Source organism: Eptatretus burgeri, chromosome 5 (genome assembly GCF_056783735.1).
Source record: "Eptatretus burgeri isolate ZD-2024b chromosome 5, Ebu_testis_v1, whole genome shotgun sequence".
Taxonomy (NCBI): Eukaryota; Metazoa; Chordata; class Myxini; order Myxiniformes; family Myxinidae; genus Eptatretus; species Eptatretus burgeri.
In genome coordinates this window covers 3711996-3731739 of record NC_140965.1, presented here as the reverse complement: position 1 = coordinate 3731739, position 19744 = coordinate 3711996, and the positions used below count along the sequence as shown (strand labels likewise).

The following is a 19744-nucleotide window of genomic DNA, read 5'->3' as shown; positions in this document are numbered from 1 at the left end:
TCTATCACAATTTGAATGATTTTTCTGCTATCCACCTCATTAATAGACCGGATATGGAGCTGGAACCGAGCCAAAATCTAATCGGCTTGTTCTTGTCGCCTACCCAACTCATCCACCAAGTTTTGTCATAACTCGTCCATAACCTTTGAAATAGGTATCGTGCTATATAGGATATATATCGTTTTTGGCCCCATCGCACAATTATGAAGAATCACTTTAAAAGTTAAAAAAAATTCTTGTATCTGGTTCTGGTTTCGGTTCTTCACCAAAATCGAATAAATTGGTCCTTGTGAAACACCCAACCTGTCCACCAAGTTTCATCAGAATCTGTGGATAACTTTTTGAGATATTAACCTCACAGACGGGTGAAAACATAACCTCCGTCATCCTTCGGTGGCTGAGGTAATAATGAAAGGATTAAAAATCCAAACATTACAAGAGAGACTGGCATCCTTTGGGTCAAAAGTCAAGGTCAAACATAAAACACTTGCAACCTGGCCCAAAGACCAAATTATCATCATTCAAAGAAACTCTTGCTCTTTCTGCCATCAGGTTTAATAAGACATAAACAAGCTTTAAAATAAAAGCCTTTGGCTTGGCCTGCATACTATTTTAGACCACATTTCATGGTGCCTATTTTAAACAAGCCCAACACATCATCGGTGATGTCGTATTGCATTGACCAATCCAACGAAGAGATCGAGAGAGAGAGAAACAGATTAATGGATAAAGCCATAAACACATGAGCATGTAGCCTGGACCCCAACAAGCATGGTCGAAAGGCAAACGCACAAAGTAAATGCAAAAGAGAACATCAGAATGGACACACTATACAACTAACAGCTGCAGGTACGAAATGACAGCTGCTAAATATGATACTTGAAAATGGTATCGAAGAAAACCCGAACTCGAGCCCTAACCAAGAATAGTTATACGAGTTGCTACAGCACCTGGAAAAAGCTGCAATCGAAAATGTCTCCCATGCTTTACTGATACCCAAGTTTCATGTTTAATCAGACAAAATTATGGTTTCATGTATGTCAACTTATTACCGTTCTCCTCTTTACTTGTAAAACATTGGTTGCCATTGATACTGCTGCAGCATTCACACCTCAAAGGTGCACCTTTTGAACCAGACTGAACGATCCACTGACTTAAATTTAGGATGATTACCTTTTCCATCTGGGGATTTGATTTCAACAGAGCAAAGTGAAAATATTGCCCTTTGCAACACAAGTACTTCGAGCAAAGTGGCCTCAAAATACTGAAATTCCAGGTGTAATTGTTCTCCTTGACTTGGGTATTTTATTTTGCAGCTGGAAAACAGATGATAATCGATCAAACAAATGGCATGTTATGTTAAATCACACAAATTATGTAATGTTAAATCACACAAATTATGTTATGTGAAATCACACAAATTATGTTATGTTAAATCACACAAATGACATGTAATGTTAAATCACACAAATTATGTTATGTTAAATCACAAATTATGTTTTGTTAAATCACACTTTATGGTATGTTAAATCACACAAATGATATGCTATGTTAAATCATACAAATGACATGCTATGTTAAATCACACAAATGAAATGCTATGTTAATCACACAAATGACATGCGATGTTAAATCACACAAATTATGTTATGTTAAATCACAAATTATGTTTTGTTAAATCACACTTTATGGTATGTTAAATCACACAAATGATATGCTATGTTAAATCATACAAATAACATGCTATGTTAAATCATACAAATGACATGCTATGTTAATCACACAAATGACATACTATGTTAAATCACACAAATGACATGCTATGTTAAATCAGACAAATGAAATACGATGTTAAATCATACAAATGACATGCTATGTTAAATCAGACAAATGACATGCTATGTTAAATCAGACAAATGACATGCTATGTTAAATCACACAAATGACATGCTATGTTAAATCACACAAATGAAATGCTTTGTTAAATCACACAAATGACATGCTATGTTAAATCATACAAATAACATGCTATGTTAAATCATACAAATGACATGCTATGTTAATCACACAAATGACATGCTATGTTAATCACACAAATGACATGCTATGTTAAATCACACAAATGACATGCTATGTTAAATCACACAAATGACATGCTATGTTAAATCAGACAAATGAAATACTATGTTAAATCATACAAATGACATGCGATGTTAAATCAGACAAATGAAATGCTTTGTTAAATCACACAAATGACATGCTATGTTAAATCATACAAATAACATGCTATGTTAAATCATACAAATGACATGCTATGTTAATCACACAAATGACATGCTATGTTAAATCAGACAAATGAAATACTATGTTAAATCATACAAATGACATGCTATGTTAAATCAGACATATGAAATGCTTTGTTAAATCACACAAATGACATGCTATGTTAAATCAGACAAATGACATGCTATGTGAAATCAGACAATTGAAATGCTATGTTAAATCACACAAATGACATGCTATGTTAAATCACACAAATGACATGCAATGTTAAATCAGACAAATGACATGCTATGTTAAATCACACAAATGACATGCTATGTTAAATCACACAAATGAAATGCTATGTTAAATCACACAAATGACATGCTATGTTAAATCATACAAATAACATGCTATGTTAAATCATACAAATGACATGCTATGTTAATCATACAAATGACATGCTATTTTAATCACACAAATGACATGCTATGTCAAATCACACAAATGACATGCTATGTTAAATCAGACAAATGAAATGCTATGTTAAATCAGACAAATGACATGCTATGTTAAATCACACAAATGACATGCTATGTTAAATCACACAAATGACATGCTATGTTAAATCAGACAAATGAAATGCTATGTTAAATCAGACAAATGACATGCTATGTTAAATCACACAAATGACATGCAATGTTAAATCAGACAAATGACATGCTATGTTAAATCACACAAATGACATGCTATGTTAAATCACACAAATGAAATGCTATGTTAAATCACACAAATGACATGCTATGTTAAATCATACAAATAACATGCTATGTTAAATCATACAAATGACATGCTATGTTAATCACCCAAATGACATGCTATTTTAATCACACAAATGACATGCTATGTCAAATCACACAAATGACATGCTATGTTAAATCAGACAAATGAAATGCTATGTTAAATCAGACAAATGACATGCTATGTTAAATCACACAAATGAAATGCTATGTGAAATCACACAAATGACATGCTATGTTAAATCACACAAATGAAATGCGATGTTAAATCACACAAATGAAATGCTATGTTAAATCACACAAATGAAATGCGATGTTAAATCATACAAATGAAATGCCATGTTAAATCACACAAATGACATGCAATGTTAAATCACACAAATGACATGCTATGTTAAATCACACAAATGACATGCTATGTTAAATCACACAAATGACATGCTATGTTAAATCACACAAATGACATGCAATGTTAAATCACACAAATGACATGCTATGTTAAATCATACAAATAACATGCTATGTTAAATCATACAAATGACATGCTATGTTAATCACACAAATGACATGCTATGTCAAATCACACAAATGACATGCTATGTTAAATCACACAAATGAAATGCTATGTTAAATCACACAAATGAAATGCTATGTTAAATCACACAAATGACATGCTATGTTAAATCACACAAATGAAATGCCATGTTAAATCACACAAATGAAATGCTATGTTAAATCACACAAATGACATGCTATGGTAAATCACACAAATGAAATGCTATGTTAAATCACACAAATGACATGCTATGTTAAATTATACAAATGACATGCTATGTTAAATTATACAAATGAAATGCGATGTTAAATCACACAAATGAAATGCGATGTTAAATCACACAAATGACATGCTATGTTAAATCGCACAAATGACATGCTATGTTAAATCATACAAATGACATGCCTTGTTAAATCATAGAAATGACATTCTATGTTAAATCACACAAATGAAATGCGATGTTAAATCACACAAATGACATGCTATGTTAAATCGCACAAATGACATGCTATGTTAAGTCATACAAATGACATGCCTTGTTAAATCATAGAAATGACATTCTATGTTAAATCACACAAAGAAATGCGATGTTAAATCATACAAATGACATGCTTTGTTAAATCACACAAATGACATGCTTTGTTAAATCACACAAATGACATTCTATGTTAAATCAGACAAATGAAATGCTATGTTAAATCACACAAATGACATGCTTTGTTAAATCACACAAATGAAATGCTATGTTAAATCAGACAAATGACATGCTATGTTAAATCAGACAAATGACATGCCATGTTAAATCAGACAAATGACATGCCATGTTAAATCACACAAATGACATGCTATGTTAAATCACACAAATAACATGCTATGTTAAATCAGACAAATGAATGCTATGTTAAATCACACAAATGACATGCTATGTTAAATCAGAGAAATGACATGCTATGTTAAATCACACAAATGACATGCTATGTTAAATCAGACAAATGACATGCTATGTTAAATCAGACAAATGACATGCTATGTTAAATCACACAAATGAAATGCTATGTTAAATCACACAAATGACATGCTATGTTAAATCACACAAATGACATGCTATGTCAAATCACACAAATGAAATGCTATGTTAAATCACACAAATGACATGCAATGTTAAATCAGACAAATGACATGCTATGTTAAATCACACAAATGACATGCTATGTTAAATCACACAAATGACATGCTTTGTTAAATCACACAAATGACATGCTATGTTAAATCACACAAATGACATGCTATGTTAAATCACACAAATGACATGCTATGTTAAATCACACAAATGACATGCTATGTTAAATCACACATATGAAATGCGATGTTAAATCACACAAATGGCATGCTATGTTAAATCACACAAATGAAATGCTATGTTAAATCACACAAATGACATGCTATGTTAAATCATACAAATGACATGCTATGTTAAATCAGACAAATGAAATGCTTTGTTAAATCACACAAATGACATGCTATGTTAAATCATACAAATAACATGCTATGTTAAATCATACAAATGACATGCTATGTTAATCACACAAATGACATGCTTTGTTAAATCACACAAATGACATGCTATGTTAAATCACACAAATGAAATGCTATGTTAAATCACACAAATGAAATGCTATGTTAAATCACACAAATGACATGCTATGTTAAATCACACAAATGACATGCTATGTTAAATCACACAAATGACATGCTATGTTAAATCACACAAATGACATGCTATGTTAAATCACACAAATGACATGTAATGTTAAATCACACAAATTATGTTATGTTAAATCACACAAATGACATGCTATGTTAAATCACACATATGAAATGCGATGTTAAATCACACAAATGGCATGCTATGTTAAATCACACAAATGAAATGCTATGTTAAATCACACAAATGACATGCTATGTTAAATCACACAAATGACATGCTATGTTAAATCACACAAATGACATGCTATGTTAAATCACACAAATGACATGCTATGTTAAATCACACATATGAAATGCGATGTTAAATCACACAAATGGCATGCTATGTTAAATCACACAAATGAAATGCTATGTTAAATCACACAAATGACATGCTATGTTAAATCATACAAATGACATGCTATGTTAAATCAGACAAATGAAATGCTTTGTTAAATCACACAAATGACATGCTATGTTAAATCAGACAAATAAAATGCTATGTTAAATCACACAAATGACATGCTATGTTAATCACACAAATGAAATGCAACGTTAAATCAGACAAATAAAATGCTATGTTAAATCACACAAATGACATGCGATGTGAAATCATAGAAATGAAATGCAATGTTAAATCATACAAATGACATGCTATGTTAAATCATACAAATGACATGCTATGTTAAATCAGACAAATGACATGCTATGTTAAATCACACAAATGACATGCTATGTTAAATCAGCCAAATGAAATACTATGTTAAATCATACAAATGACATGCTATGTTAAATCAGACAAATGAAATGCTTTGTTAAATCACACAAATGACATGCTATGTTAAATCATACAAATGACATGCAATGTTAATCACACAAATGACATGCTATGTTAAATCACACAAATGACATGCTATGTTAAATCATACAAATGAAATCCATCCATTAGGACCATACTCTGTGCAGAGCGTTGGTGCCGCCGAAGCAGTCTCCTTGGCTATTGGGAACAATCCTGGACGGGTCGCCACTCCGACACAGTATACCAGCATGCTGGCACTCATACAAGGATGACATGCAATGTTAAATCACACAAATGACATGCTATGTTAAATCACACAAATGACATGCTATGTTAAATCATACAAATGACATGCCACTGCCTTATACCATCACACAAATGACATGCTATGTTAAATCATACAAATGAAATGCCATGTTAAATCACACAAATGACATGCAATGTTAAATCACACAAATGACATGCTATGTTAAATCACACAAATGACATGAAATGTTAAATCACACAAATGACATGCTATGTTAAATCACACAAATGACATGAAATGTTAAATCACACAAATGACATGCTATGTTAAATCACACAAATGACATGCTATGTTAAATCACACAAATGACATGCTATGTTAAATCACACAAATGACATGCAATGTTAAATCATACAAATGACATGCTATGTTAAATCACACAAATGACATGCTATGTTAAATCAGACAAATGAAATACTATGTTAAATCATACAAATGACATGCTATGTTAAATCAGACAAATGAAATGCTTTGTTAAATCACACAAATGACATGCTATGTTAAATCATACAAATGACATGCAATGTTAATCACACAAATGACATGCTATGTTAAATCACACAAATGACATGCTATGTTAAATCATACAAATGAAATGCCATGTTAAATCACACAAATGACATGCAATGTTAAATCACACAAATGACATGCTATGTTAAATCACACAAATGACATGAAATGTTAAATCACACAAATGACATGCTATGTTAAATCACACAAATGACATGCTATGTTAAATCACACAAATGACATGCTATGTTAAACCAGACAAATGACATGCTATGTTAAATCACACAAATGACATGCTATGTTAAATCACACAAATGACATGCTATGTTAAATCACACAAATGATATGCTATGTTAAATCACACAAATGATATACTATGTTAAATCACACAAATGATATGCTATGTTAAATCACACAATGTACTGAAATACCCACGTGATCCAACTACCGGGGTATTCCACCCTCGACGGAACTCGTACGGAACAAACCGCCGAGACGAGCTTGTCCGTGCGCGATTCCGAGCGGCGTAATCGCCGAGAACCGTCAGTCTAAATGCCCCCCTATTACGGCAAACCAACAGCTTTCTAACTCCCAACACACAAAATGTTCAGTCAATGAGGGAATGGACGCAACGAGCAGGTTTACAATCACACAAGGACATTTACTATAATGAAACACATCTGCAATTAAACAAGGCAAAATACATATGCAATTATACACGCAACAAAAGCACGACAAAAGAACTACAACCGTCTACTTCTTATGTACACTCATTTACACTTAACAGCAGTTCCTACTTATGAGACGGGCACACGTACACACACACATACACACACATACACACACACGGGACTCAGAACGGGACTCTTCATGAACTCTGCCACGGGACTCCCACGAACTCAGCCCACGAACTCAGCCCTACCACGGGACTCCCACATGAACAAAGAAAGGATCTCCCCTTTATCCTTCCCACCCCCTCCCCCGCACCCGGCGTGACTCATGCCCTCGTGATCCACCCCCCGCTCAACCACGGGTGGGAGGGAGTTGTTGACGTCACGGAATGGCAGGGTTCTTCTTCCTCTTCGCACAAGAGGGGGAGGGACGTCTCCATTGTTCGCTCCCTAACTATCAAATCGATCCGCAGCGCATGTAATCGATATATATATATATATATATATATATATATATATATATATATATATATATATATATGAGCCTGGTGTTGGCGCAGTGGTTAGGGCAGCGGCTTGGGATCCAAAAGGTCCTGAGTTCAAGCCCCGTTGGGCCACTGAATTAATACACCAGAGGGTTGACTCAGCCTGTCATCCTTCCGAGGCGGCGAAATGAGTACCAGGGTACTGGGCCGGTGTATACCCCGGTTAAAATAGGTGTACCATATCCCTGTGTCGTAAGAGGCGACCAGGGTTGCGTCAGGAAGGGCATCCGGCGTAAAACATGTGCCAAATCACTATGCGGATCATACGGATGATCTGCTGTGGCGACCCCTAACGGGAGCAGCCGAAAGAATAATAATAAGAAGATATATATATATATATATATATGTATATGTATATGTATATATATGTATATATATATATATATATATATATATATATATATATATATATATATATATATATATATACATATTACAGGGTGTCCCAAAAAAATGTATTCACATTTTGGCTCCTCATAACTCATTTAATTTTTCATTTAATTTCAGATAAAATTGACCATAATAATGGCAGAACTATGACTAGGTTTGTGAAGAAAGAAAATTGATCATAAAATGCTACTGGAAGCACGAAAACATCATGGAAGTGCAAAGACAATTTAGAAGACATTTTCACAAAGATCCACCAACGTGACGCACCATTGCTCGCATCCGAGATAAGTTTGAAACAGATGGAACTGTGCATGACGTCCATAAGGAGCGTTCAGGAAGACCACGGTCATCAACCACCCCGCAAAGGAAAATCAATTACTGGAAACCCTCCTCCGATCCCCACAGAAATCTGTACGACAAATGGCTCATGAGACAGGAATCCCAAAATCAAGCGCCCATTCTCATTTTGAAGCGAATTAATTGGAAAAGTTACGTTCCAAAATTAATCCATGCTCTAAATGAAGACGATCCTGTCCGGAGAGCTGAATTTTGTGAGTGGTACCTGGGCAAATGCGAAGAAGATGCAGCATTTCCATCCAAAATTGTTTGGAGCGATGAGGCCAGCTTCAAGTTAATGGCTCAATTAACCAACACAATTGCACCTACTGGGTTCCTGAAAATCCGCATGTTACTATGGAACACCATTTAAACTTACCAGGGGTTAAGGTGTGGTGTGGGATATCAGCATTGGGCATCCTTGGGCCATTCTTTTTTGACCAAACTGTCACTGGGGATGTTTACTTAAACTTGCTGCAGGAATCCATCGGTCCACGTGTCGAAGAGATATTTGGTGACGAAGAGATTTACTTTCAGCAAGATGGAGCATCTCCTCACTACCACCGTGATGTAAGGGCCTATCTCGAAGCAACTTTTCCAAACAGATGGATTGGGCGAAGAGGTAGTGTTGAATTCCCTGCGCATTCCCCAGACCTCACTCCAATGGACTTCTTTTTATGGGGTATCTCAAAGACAAGGTTTACGGCTCAAAACCAGCAAGAGTCGATGAGCTGAAAGAGGAAATTGAAAGACAATGTCTTGCAGTTCCAAATGAAATGATTCGTAATGCTGTTGAATCCATTGGTCCGCGTTATCGGCTGTGTTTGGAACGTTATGGTCGTCAGTTTGAACATTTGTAAACATGCATTTATCCATTTAGACATTTAACCATTAATCTTGTTTCTAAGTCAATAAACAACACATTTATTATCATTTAAAGAGTGAGTAGATTTTTCTGGGACACCCTCCATATGTGTGTGTGTGTGTGTGTGTATATATATATATATATATATATATATATATATATATATATATATATATATATATATATATATATATATATATATATATATATATATATATATATATATATATATATATATATATATATACATATGTGTTATGTTAAATCACACAAATGACATGCGATGTTAAATCACGCAAATGATTGTGATGGATGAAGAAGAAGAATAACAATGAAGAATGACACCACAATACCATGCCACAACATGACACCACAGTCCTCTTCTGGTTTGGCCTTACGATATCTTATGTTGTCGTATTATATTGTGGCATCGTAATGTGTCATTCCCACCTTGTTTGGTTGTTTTTTGGAGATTTCATTCCTGTATATATATGTATATGTGTATATATATATATATATATATATATATATATATATATATATATATATATATATATATATATATATATATATATATATATATATATATATATATATATATTTTCTTGTCTCTGCAATTTTATGTAAATAATAAAATGGTTCATGTTTTTTATATTTTGTTTTGGATATTATCCATCCATCCATCCATTGGGACTGTACTCTGTGCAGAGCATTGGTGCTGCCTAAGCAGTCTCCTTGGCTATTGGACACAATCCTGGATGGGTCGCCACTCCGACACAGTATACCAGCATGCTGGCACTCGTGTTTTTGCCAACCTCAGAAGGATGACAGGCAAAGTCAACCCCACCTGGTATTAATTCACCAGTCGAGTGGGATTTGAACTCAGGATCCTAGGATCCCAAGCCCACCACCCTAACCATTAAGGCACTACCAAGCATATGGCTAATATGGAGTATTAAGTATGGTTCCCTTCATGTGCTGCCTTTTATTTGGTTGTTGGTTGCATCATTGGTTAAGGGCACAGCTATGCCGCTTATGCAATGCCCCTATTACCAGTATACTGGTACTCATTTCGCCGACCTCAGAAGGATGGCAGGCTGAGTCAACCCGCTGGTGTTAATTCAGCAGCCAACGGGGCTCAAACTCAGGACCCTAAGCCACCACCCTAACCACGAAGCCAACACCAGGCTCATTAAGTATGGTAATACTCCATGACATTACTAGGATCCCAAGCCACCACTCTAACTGCTAAGCCAATGCCAGGCTCATTAAGTATGGTAATACTCCATGACATTACTAGGATCCCAAGCCACCACTCTAACTGCTAAGCCAATGCCAGGCTCATTAAGTATGGTAATACTCCATGATGCTAACATACTACGTGATTATACAGTCGTCCATGTTGCCATACTCTGTGATGCTACCGTATTCCATGGTATTACAATTTAGATCAACATTTGTGTCTTGTACATGGGATATAAAGTCAAGTAAACACTCTATGTTTGCTGCTTTATCACCACTCGAAGTGTATCCACTGTTATGCAATCCGCGTGGCGTTGTGAAACCAGAGTAGATGATAAACTTATAAAAGCCGAATGACATGAGAGGGGGTGAGGGGATGGTTGGGGGGGGGGTGGGGGGGGTTCGATTTGTATGTTCGATTTGTTTTCATAAAATCCTGAAACAAGATATAAGTCACTCCAGATCGGTGTCGGCGTGTATGCCTGCCTGTGCCCATCAAAAAAACAGAAGACGTCTATGAATATAAAAGGCTCTACATTTTGAATGTGGACAGACTGCATTTTTCATTCCGATTTTGATCTTCCTCTTAGTTGTATATTATTCAGGATTCATCATCTAAAAAGCTGTGATAGACATCACACTAACAATCTCCCCCTGTTAGCTCCTCACCACCACCAAATTTTACACATATCCCTTCAAGTGGATGCGGACGGCCATTGCTTTGTCATGTTTTATATATTTTTAGCCACTGTTGGACTTACGGGGGCTGATGAATTTGGTCTCGATTTTCGTTTCCGTGTGTGTCTGCAACCATATCTTGAACATGTATGGACCAATTTTATTTGTACTTGGCCAAAAGACAACGCATTACGGTATACATAAGCATGTCATTTTGTTTCGCGATGCGATCAAAGATGGCCGACTGGCAGCCATTTAAGTAGTGAAAAAAAAACCCGCTGTCGAACACGTCCTCAACCATTTCTCGGACAAGCATTTACCGATCTTGCTGAAACTTGGCAAACAGATAAGGAATGACAGCTTACATATAGACATTATTTGTTTTTGATATCAGATCCAAGATGGACGACTGGCAGCCATTTTGCTAAATGTGTCATCAACCGTTTCTCAGACATGCATGGTCTGATTTTGTTCAAACTTGGTACAAGCACAGTACATGATGGCACACACATGTGCCTCGCTTTATTTTGTGATTTGATTAAAGATGGCCAATTGGTAGACTGGTGGCTATTTTATGTGTAAAAAAACAACCCAGTGTTGAACATGTCCTCAATCATTTCTCAGACATGCATTTACCGATCGTGTTGAAACTTGGGACACAGATTAAAAAAAAATGGCTTACATAAGCATGTCGTTTTGTTTCAAAATCAGATCCAAGATGGCCGACTGGCAGCCATTTAGGTTGTAAAACCCTGATATTGAACACGTCCTCAACCATTTCTCAGACATGCATTTACTGATGTTGTTCAAACTTGGCGCACAGATAAAAATGATGGCTTACATGTGCATATCATTTTCTTTCGAGATCAGATCCAAAGATAGCCGACTGGTGGCCATTTTGTTACCTAATTGTGTCCCCAACCATTTCTCAGACATGCATGGTCCGATTTTGTTCAAACTTGAGACAAGTACAGTGTCTGTGTATATATATATATATATATATATATATATATATATATATATATATATATATATATATATATATATATATATATACATATATATATATATACAGGAATGAAATCTCCAAAAAACAACCAAACAAGGTGGGAATGACACATTACGATGCCACAATATAATACGACAACATAAGATATCGTAAGGCCAAACCAGAAGAGGACTGTGGTGTCATGTTGTGGCATGGTATTGTGGTGTCATTCTTCATTGTTATTCTTCTTCTTCATCCATCACAATAATTTGCGTGCATGATGTGCATGATGGCATACACGTGCACCTCGCTTTATTTTGTGATCTGTTCAAAGATGGCCGACTGATAGACCAGCGGCCATTTTAGTTGTACATAAATATGGGCCAGCCCTTTAACTCCATACAGCAAAATTAGTAAAACAACAGGGGTATGATATTTTATGTCTTTTATTAACTGTTTATACTCTTTTTCACGTGTAATTATTATTAAAGTAAAAAAAATCCTTAATGTTTTATATATATATATTGTTATTTTGGTGTGGATTAAATCCATCTACGTTTGTTATTAAATTCAGCTTATGGTACATTCTAACCCCCCCCCCCCCCCCAACCACTCCTCAATCCTGGATTTTGGTACAATCCACTTGGTGGATTTCCACCATTACGTGATGCGATTATCATTTTAAAAACTTAATAAAATGCTTAATGTTTCATATATTTTGTTATTTTGGTATGAATTACTCTTCTGGTCGAAAGTTTTAGAACACCCCCATTTTTCCAGTTTTTACTGAAATTTAAGCAGTTTAATGTTTCAATGTACTCTGAAATTAAAGCATAGAACAAATAAACAATTGCAGATAAAAAAGAAATCATGGAATCGTTTTGTTGAACAAAATTTAATCGAAATTTTTGACTCATCAAAGTAACCACCTTTTGCAGATATAACAGCCGAACATACTCGTGGCATTCTTTCTACAATGGAAATCAAATATTGTTTGGAAAGTTCTTCCCAACACTGTTGCAGAAGTTCCCACAAATGTGTTGCACTTGTAGGTTGCTTTGCTTTCACCCTTCTGTCCAGTTCATCCCAAACCAGCTCGATGGGGTTTAAGTCGAGAGACCGTGGTTGGCATTCCATGATTTGAAGCCTACCATCTTGTTCTTTTCTTCTGAGGTAGTTCTGACATAGCCTGGAGGCATGTTTTGGGTCGTTATCTTGCTGTAGGATGAAACCCTGACCAACTAGGCGTAGGCCAGAGGGTATCGCATGGTGCTGCAAAATGCTGTGGTAGCCCTTTTGGTTCAGGGTGCCAGTCACTCTGTGCAAGTCGCTGACTCTGGATCCAGCAAAAGAGCCCCAGATCATCACACTTCCTCCTCCATGTTTGACAGTTGGTGTCACACACTGAGGAACCATCCTTTCACCGACTCGACGGTGTAAAAAACCCTGTGATGAACCGAAGATTTCAAATTTTGATTAATTGGTCCATAAGACCTTCTTCCAGTTTTCTTTAGTCCACTGGTGGTGCTTCATGTCCCAGGCAAGCCTCTTTTTCTTATTTTGCCATCTTAGCAATGGCTTTCTTATTGCTACTCGACCTGTCAAACCTGCAGCTTGAAGTCTTCTCTTCACAGTTGAAACTGAGACTTCCTTACTTCGAACAGAGTTAAGCTGTGCTTGAAGCTGCTGTACTGTGGAGCCGCCTATCACACAAGCTGTTGACTCTCAGAAACTTGTCTTCTGATTGTGTTGTGGCTTTGGGTCTGTGAGACCTCTTCCTCTCAGAGTTTCCTCCAGTTTCCAAGTGCCTTTTGATGGTGTAGGAAACTGGACTCACGAACACCTTGGCTTACTTTTCAATTTCTCTCGTGGAAAAACCTACACTTTTAAGGGTTATAATGGTCTGTCTGGCTTCCTTTGTTAATTGTCTTTTTCTCACCATTATGATAGTAATATACTACTTCCTGCAGTGCAATATTGTCCAAATAATGCTGCAGAGGGTGTAGCAACACAGTCTGTTCCAACACTGCTTTTATACAGACAGAGGGTTTGTAACTAATCAACAAAAGTTAAGACACCTGTAGGAATTGTTTGCATCAACTTTCAAGACTTAATTTACTTCCATTGCTGCAGAATAGCTGCAGTTACTAACCCATTACTTATTCCCTGAAATGGGCCTTTTTTAACAACTCTGAAATTTACATTATTTTTCAGACTTTGGCAACCTAAACTTCTTCTTTTTTAACCTCTGGCAGTTTACCGCTTAGCTTTGTACCATTTCAGGTTATTCACTGGACTTGAACTGCTTAAATTTCAGTACAAAATGGAAAAATGGGAGTGTTCTAAAACTTTTGACCGGTAGAGTAAATACATCTCTGTTAAATTGTTTTACTACTTGTTTCAGTTGATTGTGGGATAGGTTAACGATGTATCTGTTTTGGAATGGCACTGCCCATCTTCCCCCATCCCACGATCCTGGCCTGGTTTGATTGAGCCCACATTTACGTTCGATTTATTTTTCCAATAAAAAGATTAATGTTGTATATATTTTTTTATTTTGGGTTGCATGCACTAGCTCAGAGAAAAAGTGACTTCTTCACATTGGAATCACCATCATGGCTTCAGCTGTTATTGAGTTAGTTTTGGCTCCAGTTTTACATTGTTTTGAGAGGGAAAGAAGAAGAAATACAAATTGGCATTTTAGCAATTTCTCATTGTGGAACTTTAACGATGTATTCTGGCTTATTTTTGAGCCTTGGAAGTTCAGAAAACTCTAGAGAATAAAATATATGGCCTTTAAATGCTTCTAACTTTTCTCTATAGTCGTTTACAAGCCGATCATTGCACACACATTTGAATCGATGGCCATTTTTTCCCTGTATCATCCCTCTACATGAGTACCACCATACTCCATGACACACGCACGCACGCACGCACACATCTCATACCTGGAAGTATTTCCATTTCTTGGATTTTTCAGACATATCTGCAAATGATAAAAAAATTGTCATGAATAGATTTGTCATCAATGTTGAAATGCATGAAATAATATTGTATTTAAAAATGCTTGTATTAGGCAAATTAGACCGTTTTTGCATGAATAAGGTTTCTTGTGTAAAATGCGTTGTTTTAGCTTTATAGTACAAGCCAAAATGCACATTATTTTATGAAAAAACACCTGTTTCTGAATTAGAATAGTGAATTGGAACAAAACGGGGTGAGAACAAGCAAATGTGCTGTTAAAACCCCTTCCATTATGCAACTTAGTCCGTTATGGCATGAATAAGGTTTCTTGTGTAAAATGTGACATTGTTTTGCTTTGTACAAGCTAAAATATACACTATATGAGAAAAACACGAGTTTCTGCATTAGAATATAGATTTGCAACAAAAAAGGTTTTCATAACAAGATAATGTGTTCCCATCGTGTACGGCCTTTGCGGCTGCTGGTTGCATCATTGGTTAGGGGAACTGCTCTGCCGCTGATGCAGTGCCCCAATTACCAGTTCACACTGGTGCTCATTTTGCCAACCTTGAAAGGATGACAGGCTGAGTCAACCCCCTGGTGTTAATTCAGCAGGAAACGGAGCTCAAACTCAGGACCCGAGGATCCCAAGCCGCCACCCTAACCTCTAAGGCTGTAGAGGTTACATCGTGGTATTAGCATGTGCATCAGCCAAAATTTGGGGACTAATTCCCACAATGATTTTTCATTACATCCCCATGTATGATGGGTTTGAAAATGAATAATGGACATTTCAAATGAGTAGCTTAATGCCATTTTGGATGCCATCTTTTAAAATGGCTCCCATCTTCAATCATAATTCATGCAAATCAAAACTATGGCTCCATGGTATGTTCTCGTTTTTGGATCTTAAAAGGTTAGAAAGTGAAGTTGTTAAGCATTAAGTTCTGAGTATGCCAGTACTCATTAAGCCCATTTTTATGCAAACTTGTCTCAAATATATATGAAGAAATGTCGAGAAAAATGCTAAATTTTTTGATTTGTTTGTTTATTATGCTTATAATAGCTCTATAGTTATGTTTTTAGTCATATAAATGAGCAATTGAGCTTCAATAGTTAATTTGTACTGCAGCTGTAGGTAGTTTGAATTTCAAAACAAAACCTGGTCTAACCTGATTTTGGGCCTGCGAAACCAAAAAAAATGCCCTCGCTGTAACATACACTGATAAAAATTGTTAACTTCTTTACATGTTTTGACATTAATCATCATCATTTTCACAATCATCTGAGTCCTGTTCAATATCATCATTGTTATCATCATCATCATCATCTTGTGCCATGTTGGAGCAGCGATGCAGTTTACATGCAGCAGCGCACTTTAGACCATTAATCATTCAAGAACAGTCCGACTGGTGGCAACTCCATGCACACTTGCATCAGATGAGACTCAGCACGACATCTGGAGCTGGCAAGCCAGTCATCCACTGAATTATTAGTTCCCCTTCACTGTTTTATTCCCATCCATGGCCTTCTAATGACTTTGGAAAGTAATCTTGGCTGTGCCTCCAGATAGCAGCTTGTTAATTTGCATGATTTGTGCTGAAGCACTGTGTCTGCACATGGTGGGAGCTGTCCAGATTCGACGTCACCCTTTCTTGCACAGAACATATAATAGTGCAGATTGTTTACACCACATATCTTTGTGTTTTTAGAGTAAAGCTGACATGTGAACTCCTGGATTCGGTTGAAAACGTCTTGTGGCAGGTTCCATAATGCTCCAAGAGAGACAAACACATCTCAGCATTTCTGATTCTCCTGCACAATTTTCAAACCTTTAATTTTTCCTTCGCTAGCAAAAGCACTGATAGCATCACAACCAGTCCTTACATCAAAGCCCTGGTAGTGCATAGCACACTTCATGCCCCAATGCTACAGCAATTTTTGTGATGGCAATCATCCTAGCGTGAGCCTTTAAAGTCCCACGATGGATGAAAACTTTTCTCTTGATGGCTCTGCTTAGAGTGAGACAGATGGTGAAAACATCCATGTCATCTGCCACCAAAACAATGGCCTGGTAATTCTCTGTAGCAGCATGTTGTGCATGTAGAAACGAATGAGTGTCAGCTTCCTCGTGGCTGGATCTGAGAGCCTGGACCTCCTTGCATTTCTCCCTGGTAAGCTTGAAGCATTTTTCCTCACTTGTGACGAACATTGTTGGGTCACCTAGCTTCTACCTTTTGGTTTCTTCTTTCCACGATTTTGCTTGAAGCTTGGTGAGCTTTTTTTTTGTTTCACTGCATGCCAGCAAGTGTCTCTAATTTTTAAAAATCTTTTAACCATTTCTTCTTCTGTTGAATGTAACACCTTCCTGTGATCCTTGACTCACACGATCAGCAGATTTGATGGACTGATACAGGTGCTGATCCCTGTAGACATCGAAGATCCCATCAACACGATCACTTTCCTGAGCAGCATGCAGGGATGGTTTCTTCATTTGTTTGATCAACTTCTCTGCATCAGCGACACAGTTGCGCTTCCAAGAAATTATAGCGACCCCAGCAGCTAAGCTGCCATACGCAAGAAGAAGAAGAAGAAGAAGAAGAAGAAGAAGAAGAAGAAGAAGAAGAAGAAGAAGAAGAAGAAGAAGAAGAAGAAGAAGAAGAAGAGGATCGACTGCTATTTTGGCCAATTGGATTGCCTTGTCTGAGCTGCACAGATAAGTAGCCTCACTTGAAATGCTGGGACAGCATTGGGCAGGTATTTTCAAGCTGCGGCATCTGTCTGTAGTACACTAGGAGGTATGCAATTTAGTTGAACCAACTCTGCTACACATCGTTTGGGAGTGACATGTTTAGGCATTTAAATAACTAAAAAAAACGAGGCAAAGATATATATATATATATATATATATATATATATATATATATATATATATATATATATATATATATATATATATATATATATATATATATATATATATATTTAAGACAACGCCTCCTGAAGCTCACCTGGATCAGGAGCAACAGTCGATCAAACTCTCCGTAGACCCCTTTAGACCCTGATTTTTTTTTATGCCATGAACAAACATTGGCATATCACAGGTGATGAAGGTTGTGGTCAAGTTTCATTGAAATTGTGTGTATATTTTAGAAGAGAGAAAATACCTACTTTGGTGGGGTCACCCCCTCTCCCCCCATAGACCACATTCATCCATCCATCCATTTGGCTATGCTCTGTGTGGAGCGTTGGTGCTGCCTAAGCTGTCATCTTGGCTATTAGGCACAATCCTGGACGGGTCGCCACTTCAACACAGGATACCAGCAAGCTGGCACTCACTTGCTACAGGTACCATGTAAACCTGTACTAACCTGTTTCATGGTCGGGTAATCAGTGACAAAACCGTCTCCCTCACCAGGTTTCCTGGTGAGGATGGTGTATGGATATGGACACCCAGCACGAAAAACAATAAAACCTGTCAAAGGGAGGAGGAGCACCTTGTGAGCCAATGGCCATCCGTATCTAGTGCCCAACTGTCTGTGGACGTCCTCCTGCACTTGGGTTACTTTTTTAGGAGGTTGGTGGCAGGATTTGCATTCTGGCCACCGTAAAACCCTTCACTCCACAAAACACAAGAAAAACGCAAAGATAATTGAAAACGCACTCCCTGGAAGTACCTCCAGTGCAGCTGCCCTTCACCATTTGGCCTTGACTGAAACTCAGAGTGGTATGATGTAAATGAAGTGTAAATGTGGCTTGTTCTGTAGTCTATGCTATCTAAAGAGGGAAATTTAGTTCCGATTGCTCAAACCTTAGTCGAGTTATGGTTTAAAATGTTAAACTGTCTGTTATTGTGTAAAGACCCTGAATTAGGTCAAAGTCAAAAAAAGTTATTCCCATTATTGATACAAAATTTCATTCTGAATGGTTGAGCTTTCTCCTAGATACAGAAACAGAAATTTGGAGTGCAGGAAGAGAAAATAACAAACAAACAACAAAACCTAAATATTGGTTTAGGACTCCTGGGGTCTCGAAGAAACTCTGAGGTACCATTAAAATTGGGGGTGCTAATTGTAGAAACAAAC

The 19744-nt window shown here is 36.6% G+C and overlaps 2 protein-coding genes across 3 annotated transcripts in view; one reads left to right on the top strand and one right to left on the bottom strand.

Moving 5' to 3' along the window:
- LOC147025725 (uncharacterized) overlaps window positions 1–19201 on the top strand; it is a 115183-nt gene extending 95982 nt beyond the window's left edge. For both annotated transcript variants that reach the window (XM_085880428.1, XM_085880427.1), the window contains exon 7: window positions 18862–19201. In XM_085880428.1, the coding sequence (XP_085736554.1) occupies window positions 18862–19018 (157 nt within the window). In that variant the 3' untranslated portion in view covers window positions 19019–19201. The remainder of the gene's footprint in view (window positions 1–18861) is intronic.
- LOC147025723 (uncharacterized) overlaps window positions 1–19744 on the bottom strand; it is a 132972-nt gene that overhangs the window by 72838 nt on the left and 40390 nt on the right. The window contains exons 3-4 of the mRNA XM_085880423.1: window positions 15644–15681; window positions 1174–1316 (exon numbers count right to left, since the gene is read on the bottom strand). Of these exons, the coding sequence (XP_085736549.1) occupies window positions 1174–1316; window positions 15644–15681 (181 nt within the window). The remainder of the gene's footprint in view (window positions 1–1173; window positions 1317–15643; window positions 15682–19744) is intronic.